Source organism: Cordyceps militaris, assembly GCF_000225605.1.
Source record: "Cordyceps militaris CM01 unplaced genomic scaffold CCM_S00006, whole genome shotgun sequence".
NCBI classification, from domain to species: domain Eukaryota; kingdom Fungi; phylum Ascomycota; class Sordariomycetes; order Hypocreales; family Cordycipitaceae; genus Cordyceps; species Cordyceps militaris.
The window spans coordinates 2,283,700-2,307,962 of record NW_006271974.1 but is presented as its reverse complement, the minus strand read 5'-3'; the positions used below and the strand labels follow the sequence as shown (position 1 = coordinate 2,307,962).

The 24,263-nt window shown below is 55.4% G+C and overlaps 9 protein-coding genes across 9 annotated transcripts; 5 read left to right on the top strand and 4 right to left on the bottom strand.

Annotated features, from left to right (window-relative positions):
- Window positions 1-684: 684 nt before the first annotated feature.
- Window positions 685-1,791, top strand: CCM_08001 (dehydrogenase/reductase SDR family; the record flags this gene model as incomplete). Its single annotated transcript, XM_006673141.1, has 1 exon — window positions 685-1,791. The coding sequence occupies one exon, from the start codon at window positions 685-687 to the stop codon at window positions 1,789-1,791; it is 1,107 nt and encodes a 368-aa protein (XP_006673204.1).
- A 1,187-nt stretch (window positions 1,792-2,978) lies between these two features.
- On the top strand, window positions 2,979-4,005 carry CCM_08000 (uncharacterized protein; the record flags this gene model as incomplete). The annotated part of the gene is made up of 2 exons (XM_006673140.1): window positions 2,979-3,377; window positions 3,445-4,005. The coding sequence occupies 2 exons, from the start codon at window positions 2,979-2,981 to the stop codon at window positions 4,003-4,005; spliced, it is 960 nt and encodes a 319-aa protein (XP_006673203.1).
- Window positions 4,006-5,859: 1,854 nt separating this feature from the next.
- Window positions 5,860-6,600, top strand: CCM_07999 (aspergillopepsin, putative; the record flags this gene model as incomplete). The annotated part of the gene is made up of 1 exon (XM_006673139.1): window positions 5,860-6,600. One exon carries the CDS (start codon window positions 5,860-5,862, stop codon window positions 6,598-6,600), a length of 741 nt encoding a protein of 246 aa, XP_006673202.1.
- Window positions 6,601-7,030: 430 nt separating this feature from the next.
- On the bottom strand, window positions 7,031-9,500 carry CCM_07998 (fungal specific transcription factor; the record flags this gene model as incomplete). The annotated part of the gene is made up of 7 exons (XM_006673138.1): window positions 7,031-7,234; window positions 7,303-7,794; window positions 7,849-8,365; window positions 8,411-8,756; window positions 8,861-9,149; window positions 9,207-9,371; window positions 9,429-9,500. 7 exons carry the CDS (start codon window positions 9,498-9,500, stop codon window positions 7,031-7,033), a joined length of 2,085 nt encoding a protein of 694 aa, XP_006673201.1.
- A 2,095-nt stretch (window positions 9,501-11,595) lies between these two features.
- On the bottom strand, window positions 11,596-13,691 carry CCM_07997 (GTP-binding protein 1; the record flags this gene model as incomplete). The annotated part of the gene is made up of 5 exons (XM_006673137.1): window positions 11,596-11,915; window positions 11,979-12,776; window positions 12,827-13,015; window positions 13,065-13,584; window positions 13,638-13,691. 5 exons carry the CDS (start codon window positions 13,689-13,691, stop codon window positions 11,596-11,598), a joined length of 1,881 nt encoding a protein of 626 aa, XP_006673200.1.
- A 698-nt stretch (window positions 13,692-14,389) lies between these two features.
- CCM_07996 (U6 small nuclear ribonucleoprotein (Lsm3), putative) lies at window positions 14,390-14,857 on the bottom strand (the record flags this gene model as incomplete). The annotated part of the gene is made up of 4 exons (XM_006673136.1): window positions 14,390-14,430; window positions 14,489-14,525; window positions 14,584-14,673; window positions 14,735-14,857. 4 exons carry the CDS (start codon window positions 14,855-14,857, stop codon window positions 14,390-14,392), a joined length of 291 nt encoding a protein of 96 aa, XP_006673199.1.
- Window positions 14,858-15,212: 355 nt separating this feature from the next.
- CCM_07995 (uncharacterized protein) lies at window positions 15,213-17,268 on the top strand (the record flags this gene model as incomplete). The annotated part of the gene is made up of 2 exons (XM_006673135.1): window positions 15,213-15,428; window positions 15,454-17,268. 2 exons carry the CDS (start codon window positions 15,213-15,215, stop codon window positions 17,266-17,268), a joined length of 2,031 nt encoding a protein of 676 aa, XP_006673198.1.
- A 226-nt stretch (window positions 17,269-17,494) lies between these two features.
- CCM_07994 (uncharacterized protein) lies at window positions 17,495-19,673 on the bottom strand (the record flags this gene model as incomplete). Its single annotated transcript, XM_006673134.1, has 2 exons — window positions 17,495-19,015; window positions 19,080-19,673. 2 exons carry the CDS (start codon window positions 19,671-19,673, stop codon window positions 17,495-17,497), a joined length of 2,115 nt encoding a protein of 704 aa, XP_006673197.1.
- Window positions 19,674-21,589: 1,916 nt separating this feature from the next.
- CCM_07993 (Protein kinase-like domain) lies at window positions 21,590-22,614 on the top strand (the record flags this gene model as incomplete). Its single annotated transcript, XM_006673133.1, has 2 exons — window positions 21,590-21,846; window positions 21,897-22,614. The coding sequence occupies 2 exons, from the start codon at window positions 21,590-21,592 to the stop codon at window positions 22,612-22,614; spliced, it is 975 nt and encodes a 324-aa protein (XP_006673196.1).
- Window positions 22,615-24,263: the final 1,649 nt, after the last annotated feature.

The window sequence follows — 24,263 nt, the reverse complement described above, 5'->3', positions numbered from 1 at the left end:
CCAAGCTGATTACGGGCTAGTGCCCGCCTTGCGGAAGGCACGAGCACTCAGGTCCAAGAGGAAAGGGCATCAAACATGGAAAGAGGAACCGGCACCAAACATGGACAGGTCGATTCCTGAGGATCATCGGCAAGATCATCTCAGGAGTGGAGTGGACTCGGAGCGAGAGCGACTGTTGGACATGCTCTACGTACAAGACCTCTGGCGTACGTACTCCCCCAACCATCCAGCTGCCGTTCTCAATTCGTCTTTCCTATTAGTTATGCCGAGGGACCTGACTGGGTAGCCCATGGTCAATGTCAGCCGAGCAGCCTGGCACAAGACACGCTGCGACAGCTACTTGTACACAACAAGGACAGAAGACGTCGCAATGCACGGCATTGACAACTCTCTTCTTTCCACCACCCCCTCATCTCTACATACCGGGCGCACTCTATGATCGGAGCGGGCTGTCTCCAGGCAACCGGCCCCGTGGGTGCTTGTTTCCCCGCATCCTCCCCGCGGCTGGCATGCCACCGAGCTCCGAGGTAAAAGCACAAGGCCAGTGCCGAGACGACGCCTGCCCATGTAATTTTGTTATAATATACAGCGCCAACAGCACCGGCCATCCCCCTTCCTAGCTGTCCAATTCTCCCCTCCCATCCTCTCCTCTCCCAACACCCCCCCCTCATCCGCCCCTTTACAATGTCTGGCGTCATCTACGCACTCGAGCACTCGCCCATTGCAAAGGCTGTCGGTGCCGTCGCCGGGCTGACACTCAACCCCCTCGTCACGGGCGCACTGCTCGCGTTCCTCGTGCGCGCCCCCGCCGACGTTCTCGCGCAGACGCTCCAGCGCGCGTCTCTCCCAGCCGACTATGACCTCAGCACCGCCAAGACGGTGCTCAAGGTGCTGCTCGGCATCGGCCTCACGCGCACCGTGAACCGCAAGCTCAGCGACATGGCCGCCAACGCCTGGCGGTGGGGGCCCGCGCCCGGCTGGGACTGGCCCCGCGAGATTGCCGTCGTCACGGGCGGCTGCAGCGGCATCGGGCTCGCCATTGTGCGCAAGCTGCGCGCCAAGGGCATCCGCGTCGCCGTGCTCGACATCCAGGCCCCGCCGGCCGAGCTGAGCCGCGACGCCGCCGGCATCCGGTACTACAAGTGCGACGTGACGTCGTCGGCGTCGGTCGCCGACGTGGCCGCCGCCATCCGCCGCGACCTCGGCGACCCGACCATCCTCGTCAACAACGCCGGCATCGCCGTGCCGACCAACATCCTCGACATTTCGGAAAAGGCGCTGCACAAGATCTTCGCCATCAACACCATGTGCCACTGGATCACGTGCCAGCAGTTCCTGCCGTCCATGATCACGGCCGACAAGGGCCACGTCGTCACCATTGCCTCGGTCGCGTCCTTTGTCAGCCTGCCCGGCCACGCCGACTACGGCGCGACAAAGGCCTCGGCGCTGGCCTTCCACGAGGCCCTGCGCACCGAGCTGCGCCATGCGTACAATGCGCCCAACGTGCTCGCCACCGTCGTCCACCCCAACTTTGTCGCCACCCCGCTGCTCACGGAATTCGAGAAGAACCTGACCGACAACGGCGTCCGCATGCTCACCCCCGAGCAGGTCGCCGACGCTACTACCGAGCGCATCTTTGCCCGCAAGGGCGGCCAGGTCGTCATCCCCAAGTCTTCGGCCGGCACCTCGGCGCTGCGCGGCTGGCCGACCTGGATCCAGGTCATTATTCACGACGTTTTGGGCGCCCAGACGGCAAAGATGAATGCGGCCAAGAAAGCGGCCAGCAACTAATGTTTATTCCCTTGGTGTATGAAAATGAAGTTTGACGTTTCTGTTACCCCTTGTTTCTCTATTTGCCACGGCTGTTTTTCAGAGTCTATTACCCCTTGATTCTTTATTTATCATCGCACTTGTTCAAAGACTTTTTCTTGTTCAATAGTTGGCTGTTCAAAATAGCAACGTATAATCAACTTAGAATAAAATACTAGACTTTTAGACAATATTTTTGGCAAGGTCGTAGATGTGTTGCCAATGAATGACGACAGCGTTGGTTTTAAGTAGTGTGACCGTTGGCTCATACGTGTCGCAAGTATCCGTAACTAGTCCTGATGCACGTGCCGTAGTCCTGATACTTCCCGTAACTAGTCATGATGCACTACAAAAAAGGGCCGATGGTTCTCTGGCAGGGACATTTCCCTGTTCTTCCTCGCTTGCCATCGCATAAGCAACAGGCTTGTCAACTGTCCCATCTCGATGGCGGCCAAGCGAACCAGAAATCTCTTCAGCGCAACAACCCGCCCTTGCAGCAGCGGCCGATTTCCGAATCTGCTAGTTAGCCCATGCAACCCCCCCCAGGGCTACATACATATTTGGAAACAGCCCAACCAACTTGTCGCAGATATGGGCTGTTGAAGCCACCAAGAGGCGGGTCTGGAACCGGCGCAACGCGCTCCGGCCACAACTCCAGCGAAAAGCCACGATTTTCAGCCAGCCAGCAACGGCGATTCAGTTGGTCCGTTTGGGGCCTGATCCGCCGGCTGGCTTGTCGATCGCCTAGCTTGGACCCCCTCCTGACAGTTTACTACTAGGTTACTATTGGGTTACTATTGGGTTACTACTGGGTCTTTGGCGGCGCCCCCATGAAAAGCCGTTTGCAAATTCTCGCATTTCTCGCACTCCATCTATTGGTGTATCTGAAGCGAGTGGTAACGAGCCGACAAAGCATGTCGCCAAATCGCACAACGCCTTGAGTGTGCTGTGCCAACATATGAGGCGCCGCACGCAAAGAATCGACCGAGTTTTTTCTCATCTTACTAACTAGCCATCAAACCTGCGGTCGTTCGATTGTGCGAGCCTCCCTCTTTTAGCACGACTATTACAGACACGTCACGAGCATTTCCTTCCCATCAACGTTGCTCCTAAGCATCCCTTGCGATCACTTGGCCATTCAACACGATTTCCGATACAGAATCGGCGGCATGCAGGACATCAAAGATGACTTGCCACTGGCCATGGTCATGGCTGCCTTATTCGGCGTGTCGTGGTACGTTGGCATCGAGATCAACGTGTCCTTGTTTCTCCTGTTCAAGCGGAAGCGCGGGCTATACTTTTGGTCCTGTGCGATCGCATCCTGGGGCGTTATTTTGCAGCCCTTGTTTATGCTGCTCGCAGACTTTGGCATCTGGACAGACCTGGTCCCGTCCGTCGTCATGATCTACCTGACCTGGTTCATCATGGTCATCCCCCAGAGCTGGGTCCTATATTCACGACTGCATCTGCTCATGCGCCACACCAAAACACTGCAAATCATAAAATACGTACTCATTTTCAACTCGGTCGTCTTTGCCCTGCCGACCATGATCATTGGCACCCTTGCTGTGAGTCAAAACTGAACACTAGGCTTCCAACCCGACACGGGGCATCACTGACACAGAGACGATATAGCAAGCTACCGATGTGAATCCATTCCTCCGATCATTCAACTTGAAATGGGATCGAACGCAGCTCATCATCTACTTTGTGCAAGAAACCGCCCTCAGCATACTCTACCTCTTCCAGACCTACCAACATTTAAAGGACACCCTTCCCCTCCAGCAGACCTTCTGGTCACTGTCCTCGTCTTCAACAAGAGGCGACTCAAAGTCCAAAGAGCGATTTTCAGTCCTTCGCCACCTCGCCTACGCCAACATTCTCATCATTATTCTCGACATTACGCTGCTCGCAGTTCAGTGCGCCAATCTGTTCTACTTGCAGGCTGCTCTGAAGCCGTGCGTCTACGGCATCAAGCTCAAGATTGAGTTTGCCATTCTCAACCGCCTGATCCGCCTCGTCCAGCGCCAGCAACCGAGCCCGCAGGGCGCATACTGCGCAAGCGCGCCCGAACAACAGGATCCATTCGACAGCGCGGTGCTGTACTATGAGAGAAATGGGCGAGACGAAACGATGGTCGACTTTAGCGAGCAGACATCAAAAGCGCCAGTGCCATCATCGCGAACGGTTCCATGAGACGTCCGACATCCAATTCTCTCATAATTGCACAACAGATACAGATTGCACCAAGCAATCTAGAAAATGCGGAAGAGTCGGGCGAGAATCGCGAATATCCGATAGCTCCAACAGAACTCGACCTATAAGCCATCACTACGCAACAGCGGTAAATGGCGTTGACAGTGTACGCGCTACTTGGAGCCCTTGGACGGTTATTATGACTATTCCAGGGCTATTGTTTGGGCATGGCGAAAGTCGTGCATCACACCAAGATTGCTGTCCTCAATGAGTTCAGTTCACTATACGCTACCGAGCCCTGTGCTCAACTACCCGAGAAACGTATTGATATTTTCATTAAAGAAGATATGCGCCGAGCGCTTGTATGAACGCTTTCCGGGGAGACGGATCGTGCTGAGCTAAATGTTCCGTGTTGGACGCGGACTTTGGTTTTTAATAAAACTAGTGTTAGGTCCATCGCGAGATGCGATCTGCCAAGAGATGTACGCTGGCCGAATTGACATGGATAACAGAGCACATAAAAATACATGATGCTGAAAGTTGCATCGTAATAATCTTGTATGAATTACTGTACCCTGTACTTCTATTTACATAAGAATGGCTCATTAGAGCCTCATCGCTTACTATAGACGGAATCTCAATTGGTTGTGAAATCGGCCCTTCAACGTGCCCGATCGGGCACCGGCGCTGTCTCCGATACGATGCTAATGTCTTGGCAACGATGGTCATAGCCGTAGGAGATACCGGATCCGTAGTCCTAAGCTACAACTGCTTGCTTACTGAGAATCATACTGATAGAGCTTCATCATTGATGGTCGCTTCTTTCCACGATTAAAGAGCCAAGTGCAAGACACCTAATGCGCTTGTGAGCAGGACTCAGTCATAGAGGAAATCGCACGGATAGTAGATGCTGCAGCTAATTTATAATGGAAATGACATGCATCGCTCTGATCATCGCTGCGGGGGAGGGCAAGTTACATGAAACAATTATTTCCGATGATTTTGAGAGATAGTGACACATCCAATGGCGGCCCATGTCTAGTTCCCCAGAACATGCCAAGTTGGGGAGGAGCTACACTTTCCCTCCTTGAACAGGAACCATCGAGTCTGGACCGTCCTTTGTTCCCAGAATCCGTTCAGAGTACTTCATAGCTTGATGTTTGGAGCCCATCGTGGTCGCCAGTGTTGTTCCTAACGCACTAACAGTCGTAGGGGGCTCTTTTTTTTTGAAAGTGCCGAGTGGATGGATGTTGATCAGCGAGCTGCTATTTTAGGAAGGTAGACCACCACGAAGCGGAAATCCGGCATCGGCGTCAAGCTAGTGAAACAGACGGGTTGGTTCTCGTCCCTTGTATTTAACTCATCTACGCGCTCTTCCTATCTGCCCGACAGGCCAGCCACGAGGATCTGCAACTACCGGGCGACTTCCGTATAGGAACAAGAGTTGAGAACGCTTTTGCCGCCCCCCAAGATGGGCCACATGTGTCAGATCATTGACAAAGGCTTCTCGTGGCGGCTCGGAGCTGCCTGTTATCACAAATGAGTAATTAACTGATCAAATCGCGGGTCGCAGTGTGCTTCCACCTGACATCTAGAGCGACAAACCTGCCCCAAGAGGAAGTTGTGCGATGGGTCAAGCCATCACCCTCTTATTACCTACTCTGAATGGTAAAACGAACTGTCAAGAGTATTTTGGGAAACGACGATAACAAGTCATCCACCGAGCATCCACAACCCATCTGAAAACATGTATAAATGAGCGACAGTCTCGCGGAAGTTGAGCAATGGACTCAACCCACATCTCAAGCCTTCCTCTACCCGCTCCTCCTAAGCAGCCAAGAAACAGTCGCCACCATGTTCAAAGCCTTGATTCTTTCCCTCGCCACCGTCGGCAGCGTCCTCGCCGCGCCAACCAGCAGCAGCAGCCACCTCGCCCACTCCGAGCCGGCCACGCACAAGCACAAGCGCGACCTGACCTCGCGGACGTGGTCCGGCGCCGTGCAGGAGGCGTCCGCCGGCAGCTGGAACTACGTGCAAGGCACCGTCGTGATCCCGACGCTCAACGACGCCAACAACCCCAAGGGCTCGGCCGACATCTGGGTCGGCATCGACGGCAACAACTGCGGCACGGCCATCCTGCAGACGGGCATCGTCGCGTACGGCGACGGCTCCTTCTGGGTCTGGACCGAGTGGTGGCAGTACACCATGCAGGACTACGAGACCGACCTCGCCGTGTCCGGCGGCGACACGGTCCGCATGACGGTCCACGCCACGTCCAGCACCTCGGGCACCAGCACCATTGAGAACCTGACCACGGGCAAGAGCGTGTCCCACACCTTTACCGGCGAGACGGCCTACCCTCTCTGCGAGAGCGACGCCGAGTGGATCGTCGAGGACTACCAGGAGAACGGCACCCCGGTCCCGCTCGTCAACTGGGGCACCATCGAGTTCACGGATACCGTCGCCAAGGGCTCCAACGGCCAGGTGTCGGCCGCCGGCGCGGAGAAGATCAACATAAAGATTGACGGGAGCCTCATCACCAGCACCGATATTGATAGCAACGGAAAGGTTTCCGTGACTTATATCGGAAACTAAGGTGCAAACTCCGGCTAGGCGGCTGTAGGCCGGGTTCGTTGCGGAACTCCGCTGAGAGACAGGGGCAGGAGCTATATTAGATCTAGGTAGATCATACCGGTCGCTAGAGTCAATAAACCTGCTTTCGACGCGCAGCAAAAATGGCTCACATGACACTGTGCAGCATTAGACGGGACAATCTCGTGGCATCAGTAACAGGTGAAAGAACTCACTGCTCAGCCAAATAAGTAAACCAGTCATGCTTAACTTTGACGTATTTCCCTTCAAGTTGCCGTATATTTCTTGTATTCCACTAATTGTCTCTACCCTTTCCTATGATATTGATTGTTCTTGTTAGTGCTCTGGAATCATTGTATCATGCCTCCAAAGTCGTTCGCTAGAAGACACCTCTCCAGTGTCCACGCTGCTTCTGGGGCTTGACGACCACTGTTTATGCTGTTGCCATGGCCAAATCGTCCAGGAAATTTGACATGCCCAGGAACTCCAAGTAGTTTGTGTTTGCGCCGTAAAAAGTGCAAAGGCTGCCCAACTCGTACATGTATCTTTTCAGGCACCGCTGCGCTGCCACCGCCGTCACATTGGCGGCGAGAAAGTCCGCATTAAGACGCATGATGATCGGAAGCAGTGGATGAACCTAGGGTCTTGTTAGCTTTGCAGCCAATTGCTGTACCAAAATATTCGGTTTTTTTTTGGTCTTCATACCTGGGAATAATGCAAGTTTGTCAGTTCCGCAACAACGTCCACGATGCGTTCTGCAGCGACGAGAGCACGATTTTGACAATCGATCCATTTCTGCGCAGAAATCGAAGAATCCCTCATGCAAGATTGGCTGAACCGGCGGTACAATAAGATGACAGACAGTTGCGCCAGCAAATTCGCGAGAATCAGCATCGGATCGGGACTACTTGCTGGGGGTGGATCGTAGTGCCAAAGAAGACGCATTCGAGGAGAACCTCCGGCCATGGAATCTTGCCGATAACCCCAGCTCGATGGCATGTATTCCTTTGGTATTTCCAGGCCATTTGAACGGGACTCCATGTGGCTCTGGGAACAGATTGTCGCAAATATTATACTCTCGCTGAATGGCGACCGTGTTTGTGGGATCGGCTCCAGGATTGCATCCATCAAGAAATCTGTCTGGGCTGGCTGCTCATTTTGGAAGTCAGACTCCGGCATCGGTAGTCTGGTTTGAATCTGCATACATGATTTTTAGACTTAATTTCTAAAAGTCGAACGTGTGGCACATACCATGTTGTGTCGTAGGGCCGCTGGCCAGTTGCCTCGAATCGCAAACATGTTATTCAGCAAGTATGTCATCCAGAATGTCCGACGCAACTCTTCCTTCTCAATAAAATCCTGCTGATCAAGGAATGGATTCTGCGCCGCTCCATCCACTTTGTTCAATCCCATAGCCTGCACCATACGAAGCGCTCTGCCAGCGCTCATCCACGCCATGTCGTAAAATCCCCTCATAGACTCGTAAGTAGATAGTAAGATGATTGCTTGCACAAGTTCAATATCTTGGGGCGTGTTGATATTGGCATCGCTCGATTTAGTGGATATTTCGACGTGTCTTTTCGCTGCGTCATAGAGCCTCTCGTAGAGAGTATGGCTCTGCGGCGACACCAAAGCTGCCAGCATCCAAACGGCATATTGCAGAGCTGTTTGCGCTACTGATTTTCCATCTTGCCTCGACCACGAAAGGTAGCGACGTTGATGGAGCACCGGCACAGATGACTGGACACGGTCGAAATACAGTTGGTCACTATATCTTCAGTACGCTTCCTTCAAAGCACAGGTACACACTTACAGTTCCGCCTGCTGCCAGTATGTGAAGTCAACATCTCCAACCGATTCCATAGCCACGGGACTGAAAGCGAAGCTTTCTGAGCTGCCAGGCGGTGTAATGCTGGCGGTGTGGGTTTGTGAGTGGCTCGACTGAGTATCGGCTGGAAAATAAATACCAAGATCCAGTGGTATAATGTTGTTCGAGGCAAACATATTACACGAATACTGTGAAAGGAGGTCCGGTCCACGAGAGCTCGGAACCACAGTCGGGCTCATAGCTGTCGAGGCTGATGCGCCCCTCTCGCTTGAGATGTCGTCGAAAATGTCGCATGCGGGATCATGAAATGCAAGTTTACTCTCAAGTAGCGCTAAAGGACAAATCAGCATATAATTCAAGGCTTTTTTTGTTGGCTTTAAATGGCGCAAGAAGTACAGACAGCCACAGCAAGAGGTGCGAATACGACAAACTCACCAATTCTAGTCTTCAGTGCCTGAAGGTATCCCTTTTTGGGACCCCTCGGGGCCTTGTCTGTGACAATCTCGCATTCCACATTGGATTGAGCACACACACGGCACCTCGGCCGCACTCCGTCACATCGAAGCTTTCGCCGCCTACACTCTGAACAAGCTGTACCCGGTCGCTGCCTCGAGGTCCGGGATTTGTATGCTGGACTCTGTCGTCCCTGATCTTCTTGTTCCATGGCTTTGCTGAGGTATTGGCAGTAGTAGCGAAGTCCGCGAGTACTGCAGTTCCATAGAGACTGTTATCGAGGTCCATGGATCGGAGACAACATCATGGGTTTGGAGAGCAAACCCACGCAGCTTGCCTGAATGGCTTGCATCGACTCTTTAATAAGAGTGACCAGGCTGCGCTCTAGTCGGCTAGGGCGTTCACTAGATGTGTGGCAACGATCCTTCTGTGGAGTTGTTGGTGGCGGGAGGGCCGGCCTTGCCCTAGAGGTTTGCAAGATTCCATAGTCGATCTACGCGATGATTGAAGGCGCACCTCCCGGCCACAGATGCCCTAGATGGCCTCATACCTGGCCCTTTCGGGGAGGATTTTCTTGACCTACGCGGTAGATGGGCTGTCCGAGAGGCACTCGCGTAGCCATGGTAGTATGGAACTGCACTTGCCTTGGGAGAGCCAATGCGACACTAGAACCTGTTAGTTCCGTTAGATCAAACGCACGAGGCCAAAAGTTCCGCGGATACACCACAAAACAAAAGGTCCTGGGGACAGACGGAAAACTCGGCATAAGTGGCAGGGGCTTCGGCATGAACTAGATAGTCCTATAAGGCTGACCATAATATGAGGCGGACGGATCGGTGAGGGAACTGGGCTGTTACGCCTTGCAGCTGATTGGCGTCGAACTAAAAATAAGGCTGTTCAGCTGTGATAGGGCCGATGGGTGTTTACCACGCCTATTTAGTATCTTTCCTATTCGCACAAGCTCGGGACAAGTGGGAGAAATAAGCCCGAGAACCAGTTTACTACTAATCATGTTCCAAGATGACCAAATCGTCGTGAGGTTTGTCAACTGCCCCCCGAGTCCATGAAGTGGCAGTCGCGCTAGTTCCACAAAGGCAAGTATCTGATGGGAAGCAATGTTTGAGTCATTATCATGAGCTTTCCACAACATACCAAAATAGCGTATTGGTCATAAATACTATGCAAGAAGAGCCCCAGGCGCACACTGCGGCGCTAAAATGTAGGTGTAGGTGCTGCTTCGTGTCGTGGCAGGTCGTCATGGCACTGGCTCTGGCCATTTCTTGAAGCCGGTGCTCTCTGTACGCAGAATAACAAGAACATCAACGTCAATATCGATGCGCCTTAGCTTTGTTAAGAACCGCAATACGCTGACTGCGTCGAAGCGGTTGTTGTACCTGTCCTTTGCAGACCATTTCCCTCTTTACTGTCCCGTCCCCATGACTAGCTATACAATTGCTCTGTCGATTCTCGGCAGTTGTTATTCTTGTTTTGTGCTTGTCGAGTCTTTGGCTGGCTGGAGCAACCCGCCGTTTCCCACTTGTATGTTCAATGGACTGCTGACGCCTGCTTCTTTTTGGAGGCGGTGTCTTCGCTTTATACGTGACACTAGGATGCTTACGCTTGGCTCGTTTTGACAGTGAAGTCCTGTTTTCATCTGTTTTGTCGTCTGCATCAGAGTAATTATGTCTCGGTCGTTTCGGTGGCGTTGCCCCGTTTGTATCTGCCCCATCGCGCACCAAATGTTTTCGCGGCGTGCTCTGTTCTCGAACTGTTTCCTCGGCGACATCGAGGTGTTTGCGTTTCCGCCGTTGCGCTGGCGGCGTCTCTTCGAAGGGTTCGTTGGTCGCATCGCATCTTTTTGTGTGCAAGCCTTGTAATTCCGACGACGACAGACTCTCGTACGGGGCAGCTTCCGAAGCAGCGGTGTCCAATCCACCCGCGACCCGCGCAGCCTCCGACTCAGCTATCCAGTCATAAATCCAGTCCAGTTGCGGATTTATCTTCCTTCTCCCCCTAAGCCCGCCATCCAGCTCCTTCCCAACTCCACGTATTCGGCGCAACTCCCGCTCCAAATACGCGTGACTCGACTTCCAGAAGTCCAGGTTGTCGGGTAAGGGGCTGCCGTCGATCATCAATAACTCGGTACATCGCTTCCGCGCACGCAGTGGTAACCGCGCGATGACGTCCAGACCGTCTTTCCCCCCCTTTTCCCGGACAATTCGGATACCTTCAGCGACGAGAACCTTCCAGCGCCGGAGACGCTCGACAGGCTCGCGCCAGAGGGGGTCGCTGGCCGTGGAGCTGTGGAAGGTGCGGATGGAGCAGCCGCCTGAGCATGACCCGGACCAGCTGCGGATGGAGGGGGGCGAGACCAGCGATAGAAGGGCGCCTTTGTCTGATACGGCCATGATGCAGCGTTGCGCAAATAAACAAATAAAAAAGCTCGCGGTATGCCGCTGTTCAATTTCATCGTTGACAGGCAAACAAGGCTACATGTGTCACACCCCACTGTATTCACAGTGCATAGGGTGCCACACAGCCACCCATAGCCACGGGCGGACCCGATAACACAAAATGAGCAATAATCAAGAGCATACGAAAATGTACAATCCATTCGCTGAAAGCACTCAGGCTTATCCAAAAAATAAAAATAAAAACTATAGACAAAATACGCTGTTCATACATCATCGGCTCAACTTGCACGCTGCACAACACGCTTACCTCCCCGTCGTCTGCCCAGCTCCCGTCCTGGCGCCATTGTTCGCCGCAGCCTCCTTATTGAGAGGATGCTCCGGGTCGTAGCCCACCGACTTCACAATGCCGAGGCCTTTCGTTCGCCCCTCACGGAATAGCAGCCTGTCGCCCGGAGCTAGGTACTCGGGCCGTTGCACGAAACGAAATGCGACCGTCGCCCGATCACCCGTGCGGATGAGCTCCCTATCAATGTCGATGATGGCACATGTCTGGGAGACTGGTCCGACATGCAGCATCGCCTGGTACTTTTTCTTGATAGTAGTAGCATGCGAGAGGATGAGGACTTGGAGACTTGGGTCAGCAAACATTGGACTTTGGCAGTCAGGGCCTTTTCGTCGTGACTCACCTTCAGCTACAAAGTCTCGGTGGACCACGGGCGGCACCTCGCCTTCGGGTTTCGGGAGAACAACCATGCCTTTTCGTACGTCTTTTCTCTTCACCTTTTTCAAAGCAAAGGAGACGGACTGACCAGCAGATGCCGCAGGGACTCGAAGCCTCTTGCGTTCGATTGAGCGAATCGCAGTGGGCATGAACTGGCCAAGCGAGTCCGGGCCAATGACAACAGTATCGCCCTCGTGAATGACACCCGATTTGATGATTCCAGACACTACTGTCCCGGTGAAGGGTACAGAGAAGGTATCATTGACTTGAAACTCGAACGGGCCCTCGGAATTGTACCTTCCGTGATGAGGAAGGATATTGAAAAAGAGGCGCACAAGATCGAGATTCTGGCCAGTGACATTGGAGACCTGGAAAATGGGACATATTCGATGACTGACAAACTGTGTTGCGGTATTGATGCAGTCCTCACGGTCTTTGATAAAGGTTGGGATCTTGCGCGCTCCGGGGCTCTTCATGATTTTGGTAATCTGCTTTATGCTCTCCTCGAGAACGTGGGGTGGGCAGATGTCAATTTTGGTGATTATGACCATGACCGGAACATTGAGTGCCAGCGCAATGCCAAGATGCTCTTTGCTCATCGCCGTTAGGCCGTGGTTTGCGGCAACCATGAGGACACAGTAGTTTGGGCTGCTGGAAAGCATGCCAAAAACTGTAGTGCGCAGGTACTTTTCGTGGCCAGCAAGATCGGTAAAGGTGATGACTTTGGCACTTCGCTTTCCGATCTCTTCCCAAGACAGTTTTCCTAGTACCCGTTAAAATGGGAAGGCAAAGGCAGGTGCAGGGGCAACATACGCCCAGGAACGTCAGAAGTGACAACTTTGCCCGTGGCGTCAAAGCCCAGGATCTCCATGCCGACAGAGCTGGTTCGCCCAGATTCAATCTCATGTTTATGGCGGAAGAGATTAACGCGAGCCTTTCCTCGTCCATCGTCAAGATCCCCTTTAACAAGGACACCCAGGAGCGAACTTTTACCGGCATCAACTGGCGCTGTATTAGTAGCCGTCTTCCATAGCCTCGAGTATGGACTCACCATTGCCCACTACGGCTATTCGCGTCTCGATGGCCTCTTCGATTTTCTTTGGCGCTCGGCGAAGCAGCACTTTACCACTGCAGCTCTTGTCCTTCGTTGGAGCGGTGGTTGTGCTTGCCGCCTCGGCTTCACCGCCGACATTGATAGTCAGCAGCAGCTGGCAGCTGGCGTCGATATTTTTGGCGGCTGTCTTGAGTGTGTCGTGGGCAATGTTCCATTCGTCCAGCGTCAGGTTCATCGATTCGCCACTATTCTCATAGCCCAGCTCCATGATGGCCTCTCCCTGGCCTTCCTCTATTCGCTCGACCATGAGGTTCTGCAGCTGAGCTATTGACGCTTCGTCAGCACCGAGGAGAAGCGGCTTCATATATATTCGAGTGCTAGTGTCTGCCAGATCCAAGGAGTCAAAAAGATCGTCGAGTTCTTCATGGTGCTCGGTCGAGTCGGCGGAGGTCAGGTGGGCAGTAGGGAATCGTATGTTCTGTTGCTGTTCAACATATTCGGCAAATTCGCTAAGAGCCTACTATATGTTAGCTTAGGTATGAAGAGAATGCCGCGGCAACAAGACCGTACCGATTCGCCTTTGCGCTTCTCGTGTGGTAGTGCTTTTAACGCCTTCGTAGCCATGGCGGAATCTAATGACGCGCGATGCGCTAATACTCAATAATATATTCGAGTAATCATTTGCTGTCTGTGGTTATGATAGTTTGAGGAGGACGGACGGGGATTTAAATAAGGCGGAAATCCTGGCTGTCGCGCGCCCTGTTGGTGTCATTGAAGAGTCATCGCCACCGTACAAGGTCGGAGCAGTCATAGGCAGACTGCGTGGGGAACTCGTGAACTGGTGACCGTGGTGAGCCACTCGGTGACCACGATTGTGGGGAACGCCAACTACCTAACCTAGTGAACGTCACAGGTGGCAACCGGGGAAACGTTGTCAATGCCTAGATTGATAGAAATTCAGGCGCGAAGAGGATTATTTTCTTTAAAGTGAGTTTCTAAGTTTGGTTCATCCTTGAAGAAAGAGCCGGCCAGAGCCCACAATGCGCCACCTGAGATGCAGTGGTCTCTTTGGCCTGTTTGTGGCGCAACGGCAAGGAGATGTAAACCACATCATCGCACGCCGCGATAGCTTTTTTCGTGAATCCCTCATAAAGCAACGTAACTGATACGCCGATGGAGAGGCCGAGTTTCCGTGGTTGGCGGAACCAAGACTACGAAGCTGCCGCTCCATCGGGCTCGGTCAAGCTATCCCAAGTGCTATGCCTTGCGCCTCACGTTCTGAACAGTCATGCTCAAACTAGGCAGAGATACTTTAGAGCATCTCAAAACGGAACATGAGGGGAGATGAGGACAACGCTGTCACCTGCATATGGTTAGTGAGTCGAGGCCAGCTTGAATTGTTTCCTGCGTTCCTTACGTACCTCGAACGAAGAGCATCTCAGACTTGCGACTAATGGTCTATTGACAAGGAAATTAGTCAAGCTCGGCAGATTCTCGCATTTTCATCGTATCATACCTTGGCTTCTTCCTCATCATCCTCCTCATCAACGCCATATATGGTCTCCTCCACTTCGCCCAGCACCAGGTTGCAATGGCTATCGTAAGCCTGCGCATGTCAGTTCCGTAGTACCCATGTGGAAAAAAAAATTGAAATTGAAACAACTGACATGAAGCTTGCCCTTGAGCTCTCTGTCGCCTCGAAGCTTCACAAACACGACTTCGTTGAGGAGCAGACGCACAAGGTCCAAGGGCTCCGCCACATGGCTAGTTCCGTCTGCGTCGTCGGCCATTATGAAATTATGAGCGCTCTGTTGTGAAGCAAGTCCGCTAGATCAATTTTGTGATGAATGAGTGGCGTGTGGCGGGTTCGCGAATACCAGCTGCGATGTTGCAAGGGTTGAGCTATCTCAGGTCATAGCTGGAAAATCTTCGGGCGAATTATGCATTAATCGGAGCACAGCAGACATATGCAACTAACCAGCCGCTCGGTTGTGGCCCCGTTTACCCCAACTTGCCCTCAGACCAGATCCACCCGTCCCGCCCCCAGGTCCTCCTCATCTATTATCGAGCGAACGCTGCGATTTAGAGCCCACGAGTCCAATTGAGCGGTAATATTCCGCCAAAGCTGCTGGGCTCTGATCAGAGATGGGCTCGCGGTCACCGACGTTGGCAATAGCATGCCTCGGTCGTCGCTCCGCGCTCGTCGCCAAGACGCAGCACACCACAGGCTACACGCGAGCAGCGACTCGGCTGGGGCGACGATGCCTAGCCACGCACGCAGAAACACCCATCATTCGGCCACAGTTTGCTGATGTGCAGCCGCCGCGCGAAAAGACAGAACTAGACAAACTCCTACGCGCGGTGCAAAAAAAAAGACTCCTCTCAGATCCTCCCCGCCTTTCTCCAATGGACAGACGTGCTGGCCAATGAGACGTCCCCGCTCTATCCAGGCGCCGTCGAAGAGCTCCTGAAGCTCTCCGCGCCCACCGTCTCCGAAATCATACGCTGCCTGGACCCGTTCCTCTCTTCCGACGACGACGCGGCCGAGAATCTCCGCATCAGCACCGGCGAAGCGCTGTACACGGCCTCGGGCAAGCTCGTCGACGAAGACGGCGTGCGCCGACGCCACCGCCGACGGCTCGCCGGCTTGCAGACGCTCTTCCGCCTGCGGGCCGCGTCTCTGCTGCCGCTCACGCTCGCCGACTACGAGGTCGCCATGCGCAGCGCCGGCGCCGCCGTCGACTTCCACGCCGCGCGCGCGTTCTGGGGCCACATTGCCGAGAACGGCCTGCAGCAGTGGCGCACCGCGCGCGCGTGGAACGAGTTCCTCAAGGCCTTCTTCATGACGGAGCCGCTCTACTACCAGTTTGACCGCGCGCGCGTCGCCGTCCATGCGCGCGCGCTGTACCGCAGCCGCAACCCCATGCACGGCGCCACCCTCGAGGCGCTCGACCGCCAGCGCTTCAGTATCAACGCCCTCACCGACGTGGACAAGGGCGTCATGCGCGACCTGCGGAAGCGTGTGCAGGACCGCGGCTACCGCGCTCACTGGACGCGCGGGCTGCTCTACGGCCTGGACATGAACGAGGCGCTTCTCTGCACCTCCATCAAGGCCTTCTCGCGGTCCGCCTCGCTGCACGCCATCAAGCAGCTCATATTCAGCAACTACTACGGCATCACCATCGACAACGAGCGCGATCCAACGCAGACCACCATCACCGGCGGCCACGACTTCCCCGCCGACTCGCCGCTGCGGCCAACCCCCGCTCTCCTGGAAGCCATCGCCGACGGCTTCGGCGCCATGTCGCACATTGCCCTCGGCCTGCAACTCGTCACCTTTGTCTCCCAGCGCTACGGCCTCCCGATCCCGGCCGCAGTCCGGTCCAGCCTCCTCCACTGGACGTACCTCTTCTCCTCGAAGCCGTTTGGCGACGCGCGGCGCAAGCTCGGCGTCTGGCCGTCGACGACGCAGCGGCCCGTCGACGTGATGCACATCTGGGAGGCCATGACATCGTCAGGCCGCTGTACCACGCCCACCTTTGACGACTACGACGTCTACATCAAGACGCTGCTCGTGCAGCGCTGCGTCGTCAAGGCGTTTCGCGCCATCAACGAGTACGCGCTGCCGCACTACGCCGCGCTCGTCGCGGCGTACGAGGCGGCGCTCGTCGACGAGGCTCTCCAAGCCGACGCCCTCTCCGGCGTCGCGCCGCGGCGCGCCGCGCTGCGCCGCCAAAGGGCCGAAACCCTCAAGGACCACACGCACCACCGCATCACGCTCTGGTTCAAGCAGCTGCTCAAGGTGGTCTCGGCGAACCGGCACTTCCGCGACGGGCCCGTCGGCCGCGCGCTCGTGCCCCACCTCATCCGCGACTACGCCTACTTTCTGCCCGTTACCGTGCGGTACCGCACGGCGCAGGGCACCGTGACGCTCGATCTGCGCGCCGACGAGAGCTGCACGGAGCGCGTCGACTGGGCGCGGCGCTTCCGCCCCACGCGGCCCGCCAAGCGCAGCGGCACCCACGTCCGCGCCCGCAACGGCGGCGCCGCCGAGCCCGCGTTTGACTGGCCCACGGTCTGGCCCATGACGGTGCTGCAGGTCCGCCCGGTGCCCAAGGAGCGGCTGGCGCGGGTCGTGGCGCCGCCCACGGCACGCGAGGGGACGTGGTGGGAGACGATGGAGAAGCAGCTGATGCTGTGACGATTGAGACGCCAAGAGTATAGTCATGAAAATCGTTATTCGCTAAGTAAAGTAGATAAAGTAAATAAAAGCACAGTGATATATAGTTATGCGTCCGTTTCGTCTTGTAGCTGTATGTCATGAGTGCCCTTTTCCCACCATCATAATCGTAGTATAGTCATTATATCATCAACAATAATAAAAAAGAAAAAAAGAAAAGAAAATCATCAATAAAACATGTCCGTCTTCAAAAGCCCACACCACCCAACAACAGCGCAGCACTACCAATGCCGACGGCACCGAGCGTCTCGCCCCACGACTTCTTCTTGCGCGTATCGCGGCGGTCTCTATGCGCGCGATGCGCCCTCTCGCCGCGCTCATACCCATCGCGGTCGTTGTACTCTCTGTGGCGGCGCGACGATGAGCTGCCGCCGCCGCCGCCTCCGTTGTAGTAATCCCTGCGACGGTCGTGATTGTACGAGCTCGGGGCGCTGCTGGGATGCTCCACCTCGTGCGGCTCCGGGTCGAAGCGGACGCGGTTTTCGTTCTTATTCTTGAGGATCGGCTTGGGCTTGACCGTCGTCGACGGGGACGTCTTGGATGACGGCGGTGGCGGGGCTGCGCTGACAATGTACGGGTAGCTGCGGGGGCTGCTGGCTCTACGGGGGCGGGGGTCTTCCTCGTAGACGGTGGAGTCGCCGCTGCTGCTCGAGTCGTAGAGGATGTCGTCGTCGCTGTGGTGCTTCTTGTTGTCGGAGCCGGGCCGTCGTCTGTTGTCGTCGTCGTCGGAGCTGGAGTGCTTCTTGGCATCCCGTCCCCGGTCGTCGTCGGAGCTGGGGTGCTTCTTGGGGTCCCGTCCCCGGTCGTCATCGGAGCGACGGGGCGGCAGCGGCGGACGCACGGAGCGGGCGGCGCGGCACTCGGCGCTCTGCCGGGCGAGCTCGGCAATCTGGTGGCGGTCCAGACGGCCGAGAACAGCCACATACGCAGGACGCGCCTCGTAGCGCACGCCGGCGCGGTCGAGAACCTCTGGGCTGACGAGAGTGCGGCGGATCTGGGTCCACTGGGCATCGGCCGGGATATCCCGGCCGTATCTGTCGGGCGCCAGCCAGGACGAGCGTGTCGGGTTGGCAGTGCCAGGGTAGGTTTGTGTCTTTGTATCCATGGGCACGCTGGAGTGGTACCGCGGCGAGCCAGAGACGGCCGTGGGCGAGAGACACGACTCTTCCCTGGCGTTGCCTGGCTGGCCTGGTTGCGCTGGTACGCTTGTGTGGATGCGGAGAGCACTCATGCCGTGGTGCAGGCTGTCCAGGGTCACAAGATCCTTGGTCGAGACAAGCGTTGTGGACAGGGGGTCGCCGCTCTGCTCCCGGTTGCCCTCGATGGCTGCGTTGGAGGCGTTGAACGAGTACTGCGCGGGCAGCACCGTCGGCGAGAGGCTTCCGGCGGGATGGGGCCGTTCCGTCTTGATGCTGAGCAGTGATTTCTCATTCTTGGGGACGTGGTTCATCTCCTTGGGCGAGTAGCCCATTTCAATAGGCGACTGGGTCATTTCTCCTAGCATCTGGCTGTTCTTCCTGGATGGCGGGCTACTTTCCTTGGGCGGGAGGATGGGCACCTTGGGCGGGACAACTGGTAGTTGGACGGGATACTGCACTTGGGGTGCCGTATTGGCCTCAAATTCGGCGACGCTTTGGTATGTGGGCGTGGCGCCGCAGTTTTGGTCCCATGCCGCGCTCAGCTTTTGAATGTATGCCTTGACCGGAACCTTTGGTGGGCGCATGTTAGCACGTGTGGTGTTGGCAGCGTCGTCTACTTGGTCTACTTCATACCTTGTGAGTTTCCAGCTCCTTGCTGGAGAAATCCTGCCGCTCCAGTTCCGCTTTGAACTCGTACCAGAGGGCTTCCGGATCAGCATCATGTACACCAGAACGGCGACTGAATATCTTGGTGGCCACCAGGTCAATATCCTGCTTCATCTCGTCGAGCAGCGACACCTGCTCCGGCACGGCGGCTACCGTCGCCGGACGCGCCTGCACAGTGTTAAGGAAAAAAGCCAAATCGGCTTCCTTTTCGGCAACGATGGTGGTGACGGCAGCAATGCGATCCGTCAGAGCCTCCTTGTGATCGGCCGCGTCGAAGCGGTCGAGGACCTTTTCGAGCTGGCGGAGAGCAAACTCGCAGTGGTCGGTGATGGGCTCGAGCTCGGCGGCGTAAAAGTCGACCGAGGAGGCATCCGACGTGTTGAGGACAGACAGGGGGTCGGCGGCCTCGGCGCGCAGGTGGCGCAGGGAAATGTGCATCTGGCGAAGGGCGAGGGTGGCATGGTCCAAGGTGGGCGGGGCGACCTGCTTGGTGCGCTGGTAGAGGGCGCGGGCGATGGCATCGACCTCGTCGATGCGGCAAGCGGTCGCGCTCCCGTTCATGCTGGCAAGAAGGAGCGGTTCCGGAGATGTTGGGCCTTGACAGCTACGCTTGCGTGCCGTGCGTGGTTGGGGTTGGGTGTGCGTGCGTGTGTTTGCTGTTCCAGGCAGCAATGTGGCGTCCAAGTGGGTGGTTTGGTGACGTGGATTGGCAATGTGTTTTGCCGCGAAAAGGAGGAGCACGACGTTTGGCAGAGGTTCCAGCCAAAGGGGCTGTGTGGTGAAGAAAAGATTGGCCGACGGTTTGGGGCCAAGACGGCTGCGGCCAGGCCAGAGATGTTGTCTTGGCTCGTGATGTGTTGTGTTGTGGCCAGGTGACAGCGGGCCGGGCGTGTTAGTCAAGACGGGGATGGGGCGCTGACGCGAGCAGGAAATAATGATGGAGAACCAAGGTGTTAAACTGTTCGTATGTCGTAAGGAGATGATGAAGAGGGAAGGAAAGAAAGGGGTGTTGGGGACAAGTGGCCATGCTATTTTGCCGCCCGGCTGTATGTGCGGCGATGAGTTTAGCTGCTTCCGTGATGTGATGTGCGTCTGACTCTATTTGCTGGTGTCTTGTGTCTGGAATAGGAAAAGGCACAGCAGGGAGTGTCACAAGTACAACAAGTATCGGCGGCAGCCGTTGCAGGTACTAGTATTATTAATTAGCTACCTAGGTAGTTAGTAGTTAACTCCAAGGAACCACAGCAACCCGCCGTTCGTTTGTTTCGCCTCACTTCGTGTCCAGCCTAGCGTTCAGCCTAGCGTCCAGCCAAGTGGGTGACAGAAACCCGGCAATAACCTACCCTACATACCTACTTGCCTTGCCTACCTACATATCGCCGCTTGCGGCAAAAGCCCGCATTTATCTCATCCCAATAGTCATCCAGATTACAAGATATAAATTGAGTACATCCCGAGTATATACCAGTTCCCATCAAGTTGGCCTTTTTCACACTTTGGCAACACCGGTTGCGCTTGTCACGGTCCGGCCACATCCAGCCATCTCGCGGGCTCTTCCGCTGCCCCCACCACGGCTGATGCAGTAATGCAATGCAGTGTTATTTTAGTTGCCGTCTCACTTGTCGGTACCTAAGTAGGTTTACTGGTAACTAGGTACCTCTTAGTAGAGTCGAGAGCATAAGGGGGCTCGGCGACTTGGCCCAGCCAGAGAGCCTGCACAGAAACCTTCCCCCTTCCCCCTCTTCTTCAGCCTCTAGCCCCGCAACAATGCGTCCTCCTCCTCCTCCTCCTCAGCCCCAAGCCGCCCGCAAGACGCCCGACCTGGCTCTCTTCAAAATCCAAATCATCTCGTCGGCCCGGATCCACGACCGGGCCGTCATGTAAGTGAGCGACAGTATGTATCAGCCCTTCCAAGCCAGAGTCATGGACAGTCATGGACAAGACTGTCACCTCACCCAACATCCAAGTGCATACACTCTCTACTCGTTCAAGCCTCTACAAGTCCCAGTCTCTACACGTGCAAGTCGCTACTCATGCAAGTGCCTTGTTAGAAAAAGGCAACCATTTGCCTTGGCCCCATGGCGTCTCCCCGCATGAAAGTCCGCCTACGCCCAGCCACTGTGTGTGCTCGCCGAGTCAATATCATCATCCTTGCCAAAGCATCAGCGTGCGCCCCCCCTAGTGAGTTGATCTGCATGTGTCACAGCTCCTCAACCTGATAACGTTAGCTCATGAACACCATTCCGCTCCACCGGAGCAGTGTTCCCTCCCTAATAACGGGTCAAGCATGGTGAAATGTTTAACACGCTACAACCGCAGCCCTGCTCTAGGGTAGGTATACGTCTTACATAAGCAAGTACCTAGTAGGAGGAGGACGTAACTGGGAACATACAGCGTGTCCCTTTCACTTGGCTATTGGTATGACCTGTAGACCAGGAAATGAGGGGATCCTAGCAAGGCTGGCCAAACGCGGAACAATGTTTATCCGCCGACAGCTTATAGCAGAGCCAGACAGCCCTGCTTCCACCCTTTATTCTACAATTCCCAATCGGCTCACCAAGCGCACAATGGAAACTCTCGGTTCCACGAGTACGATTGAGCCAGTCTGCAGGGGAGTTGTCCTCAAACAGCCAATTACCTTTCAGGATGATGAACTTGCTAAAATGGTTGACGTTTGCTTTTCTGTGGAGCCGCTTATCCTCCAAAGGCTTGGACAACATCCGCGAATTGTAAAGTAAACACACATAGCCATTCGTTTTCACATACAAACGCTGATTCTTCTAGATATCTCGGTCAACAAGGCCGCGGGATACTGCTTGGAAAAGCAAGCCATAGCAATCTTCAAGCCTACTTAGACAGTAGTCTCCCTTCGATTCACTTACACCAACGGATAATATGGTGCCGACAATTGGCTGAAGCTATCTCCTATATCCACAGCCGCGGCGTTGTTCACTCGGATCTTCGCCCTAGGAACGTTCTTGTGCATGAAACAATAGCAGGGTCTCGGGATTTATTGCTTTGTGACTTTGGCGGGTCTACATGTGATGAATTAGGTCTAGATGGGGGCTGCCTACCCGATGGCCCGTTCTACCACCCTACCTTTAAAACCTCTTCGACACCAGCTCTCGATATATTTGGGCTTGGCTCTCTCTTTTTCACTATCATGACAGGGCACTGGCCTTACCGATCAACCCCAGGTGCACCTGAGACAATAGAGGAGAAGCTGGCTTACGAAAGGGAGCTCGCCGACGCTTTCAACAACGAAAATTACCCAGACGTGACGAGACTAGTAGGAGGCAACGTGATTTTAGCCTGCTGGAAAAGGCAGTACTCGACAGCCGATGAGGTTCTGCGCGCCTTGGACAAAGAAGTGGATGTATCTGTTGTTGAGCCGCCGGGCGCAAAGGATATTGGCCACGTTTCAAAGCCTTTTCTTGGTGGCATACTTGTCGCTGCCTTGGTGTCCTCAGTGTTTGTGCTCGTCCGGCAACAGCGCCGGTAATCATCGTTCCGACACTTTCTCTTGTTTCATTATATTAGGCAATAGAAAAGATACACTTCGTATGAATTTACTGTCGGATTTTGAGTCACAAAGAGCTCCAACATCAGGCTACCGTTGTCTCCTAATAGGGTCCCCTGCATACAGGAAGGCCACCTATGAAAGGCCTCCTCACTGTTGAGCCGCAACGTCATGTGCAGCCAATGTACAAAAACGGCTGCGGTAGACTTCTTAACAAGCAGGACTGATTGATAAGGCCCATACTGATACTGCTTGCTTTTTTGAGCCAAATCAAATATAAAAAAGCAAGCAATATTGTTAAATCTAATCTAAAGAACCTATTCAACATCTAATAACCCACAAACTAGCCACCAACTTTGCGAGGTGGTCGTGCTGGCACCGAGCTCTCCCTACCGCTTCACGGCGGCAACCATCGGAGCCCTGCCAAGAAATCCAACCCAGCGCGGCTCAAGGCCAGTGCTGGCCCGGTCCCTCGTGCCAGACACCACCAGGGAGGCCCGGTCCCTCGTGCCAGACACCACCAGGGAGCCATCTTCTGCGCAGCACGGCGGGCTCGCGCGCCTCCTGAGCCGCAGAGGACTTTCCGTGCGGCGGGATGTAGATGCCGGGCAGCCGCGGAGGGCCGTGGGGAGGGCCGTGGTGCTTCCTGGCCACGTTGTTGTGGAGCTCAATGTCGGACGGGGCCGATGCGCGCTTGGCCGTGAGGTCCTCTGGCTGGGGAGGCGCGCCGGCGCGGTTCGCCCGGACCTGGATGCCGGGCTGTCGCGGAGGGGGCCGTGGTGCTTCCTGGCCACGTTGTTCTGGAGCTCAATGTCAGACGGGGCCGATGCGCGCTTGGCCGTGTTGCCCTCGGGCTGGGGAGGTGCGCCGGCGCGGTACGCCCGGGTCGTGAGGTCCTCTGGCTGGGGGGGTTCGCCGGCGCGGTGCGCCCGGGCCTGGATGCCGGCCTGGCGCGGATGGGCGCCGTGGTGCTTCCTGGCCTGGGTGCCGGGCAGACGCGGAGGGGACGCGTAGTACTTCCTGGCCACGTTGTTCTGGAGCTCAATGTCGGACGGGGCCGATGCGCGCCTAGCCGGCGCCGTGATGCCCTCGAGTCCGTCTTCAAGGACCAGGCCTCCGCTGATACCCTTGTCGTCCTCGGAAGGGAGCAGGGCCTCGACCTCGGGATACTCAATCTTGATCGGGGTCTTGTCGACAGAAGCAGAGAAAACTCCGCCGCCGCGGGGTGCGTTGACCTGGGCAAGGACTGCTTCGTGGACTTGTTCCACTAGTGGCGCCAAGTCTTGTTAGTTGTTTCTTTTTTTTTTTCGCACGTTTGATCGGGTGGGAGCAGTTCAAGCATACAAGGCAAGGCCTGGCCGATGGCAGCAAAAACAAGCGCTGCCGCGAGGTAGCTGGAAATCGTGAGCTGCATGATTTTTGGTAGGGGGTTTGCGGTTTGGGTTGGGATGAATGGTGCGAGTTTGTTTTGGTAGTGAAGATGATTCGAAAAAAAAAGAAAGCCTTGGGAGTGTGCTGCCGCCGACTTTTATATCTCCCAGTCGCTGCCGGTTTTTGCGCTCATTGCGCCAAAGGGGACGTCATGGTCCATGTTTGTTGATGCAAAAACTGGTGATGTCTTTCTGAGATTC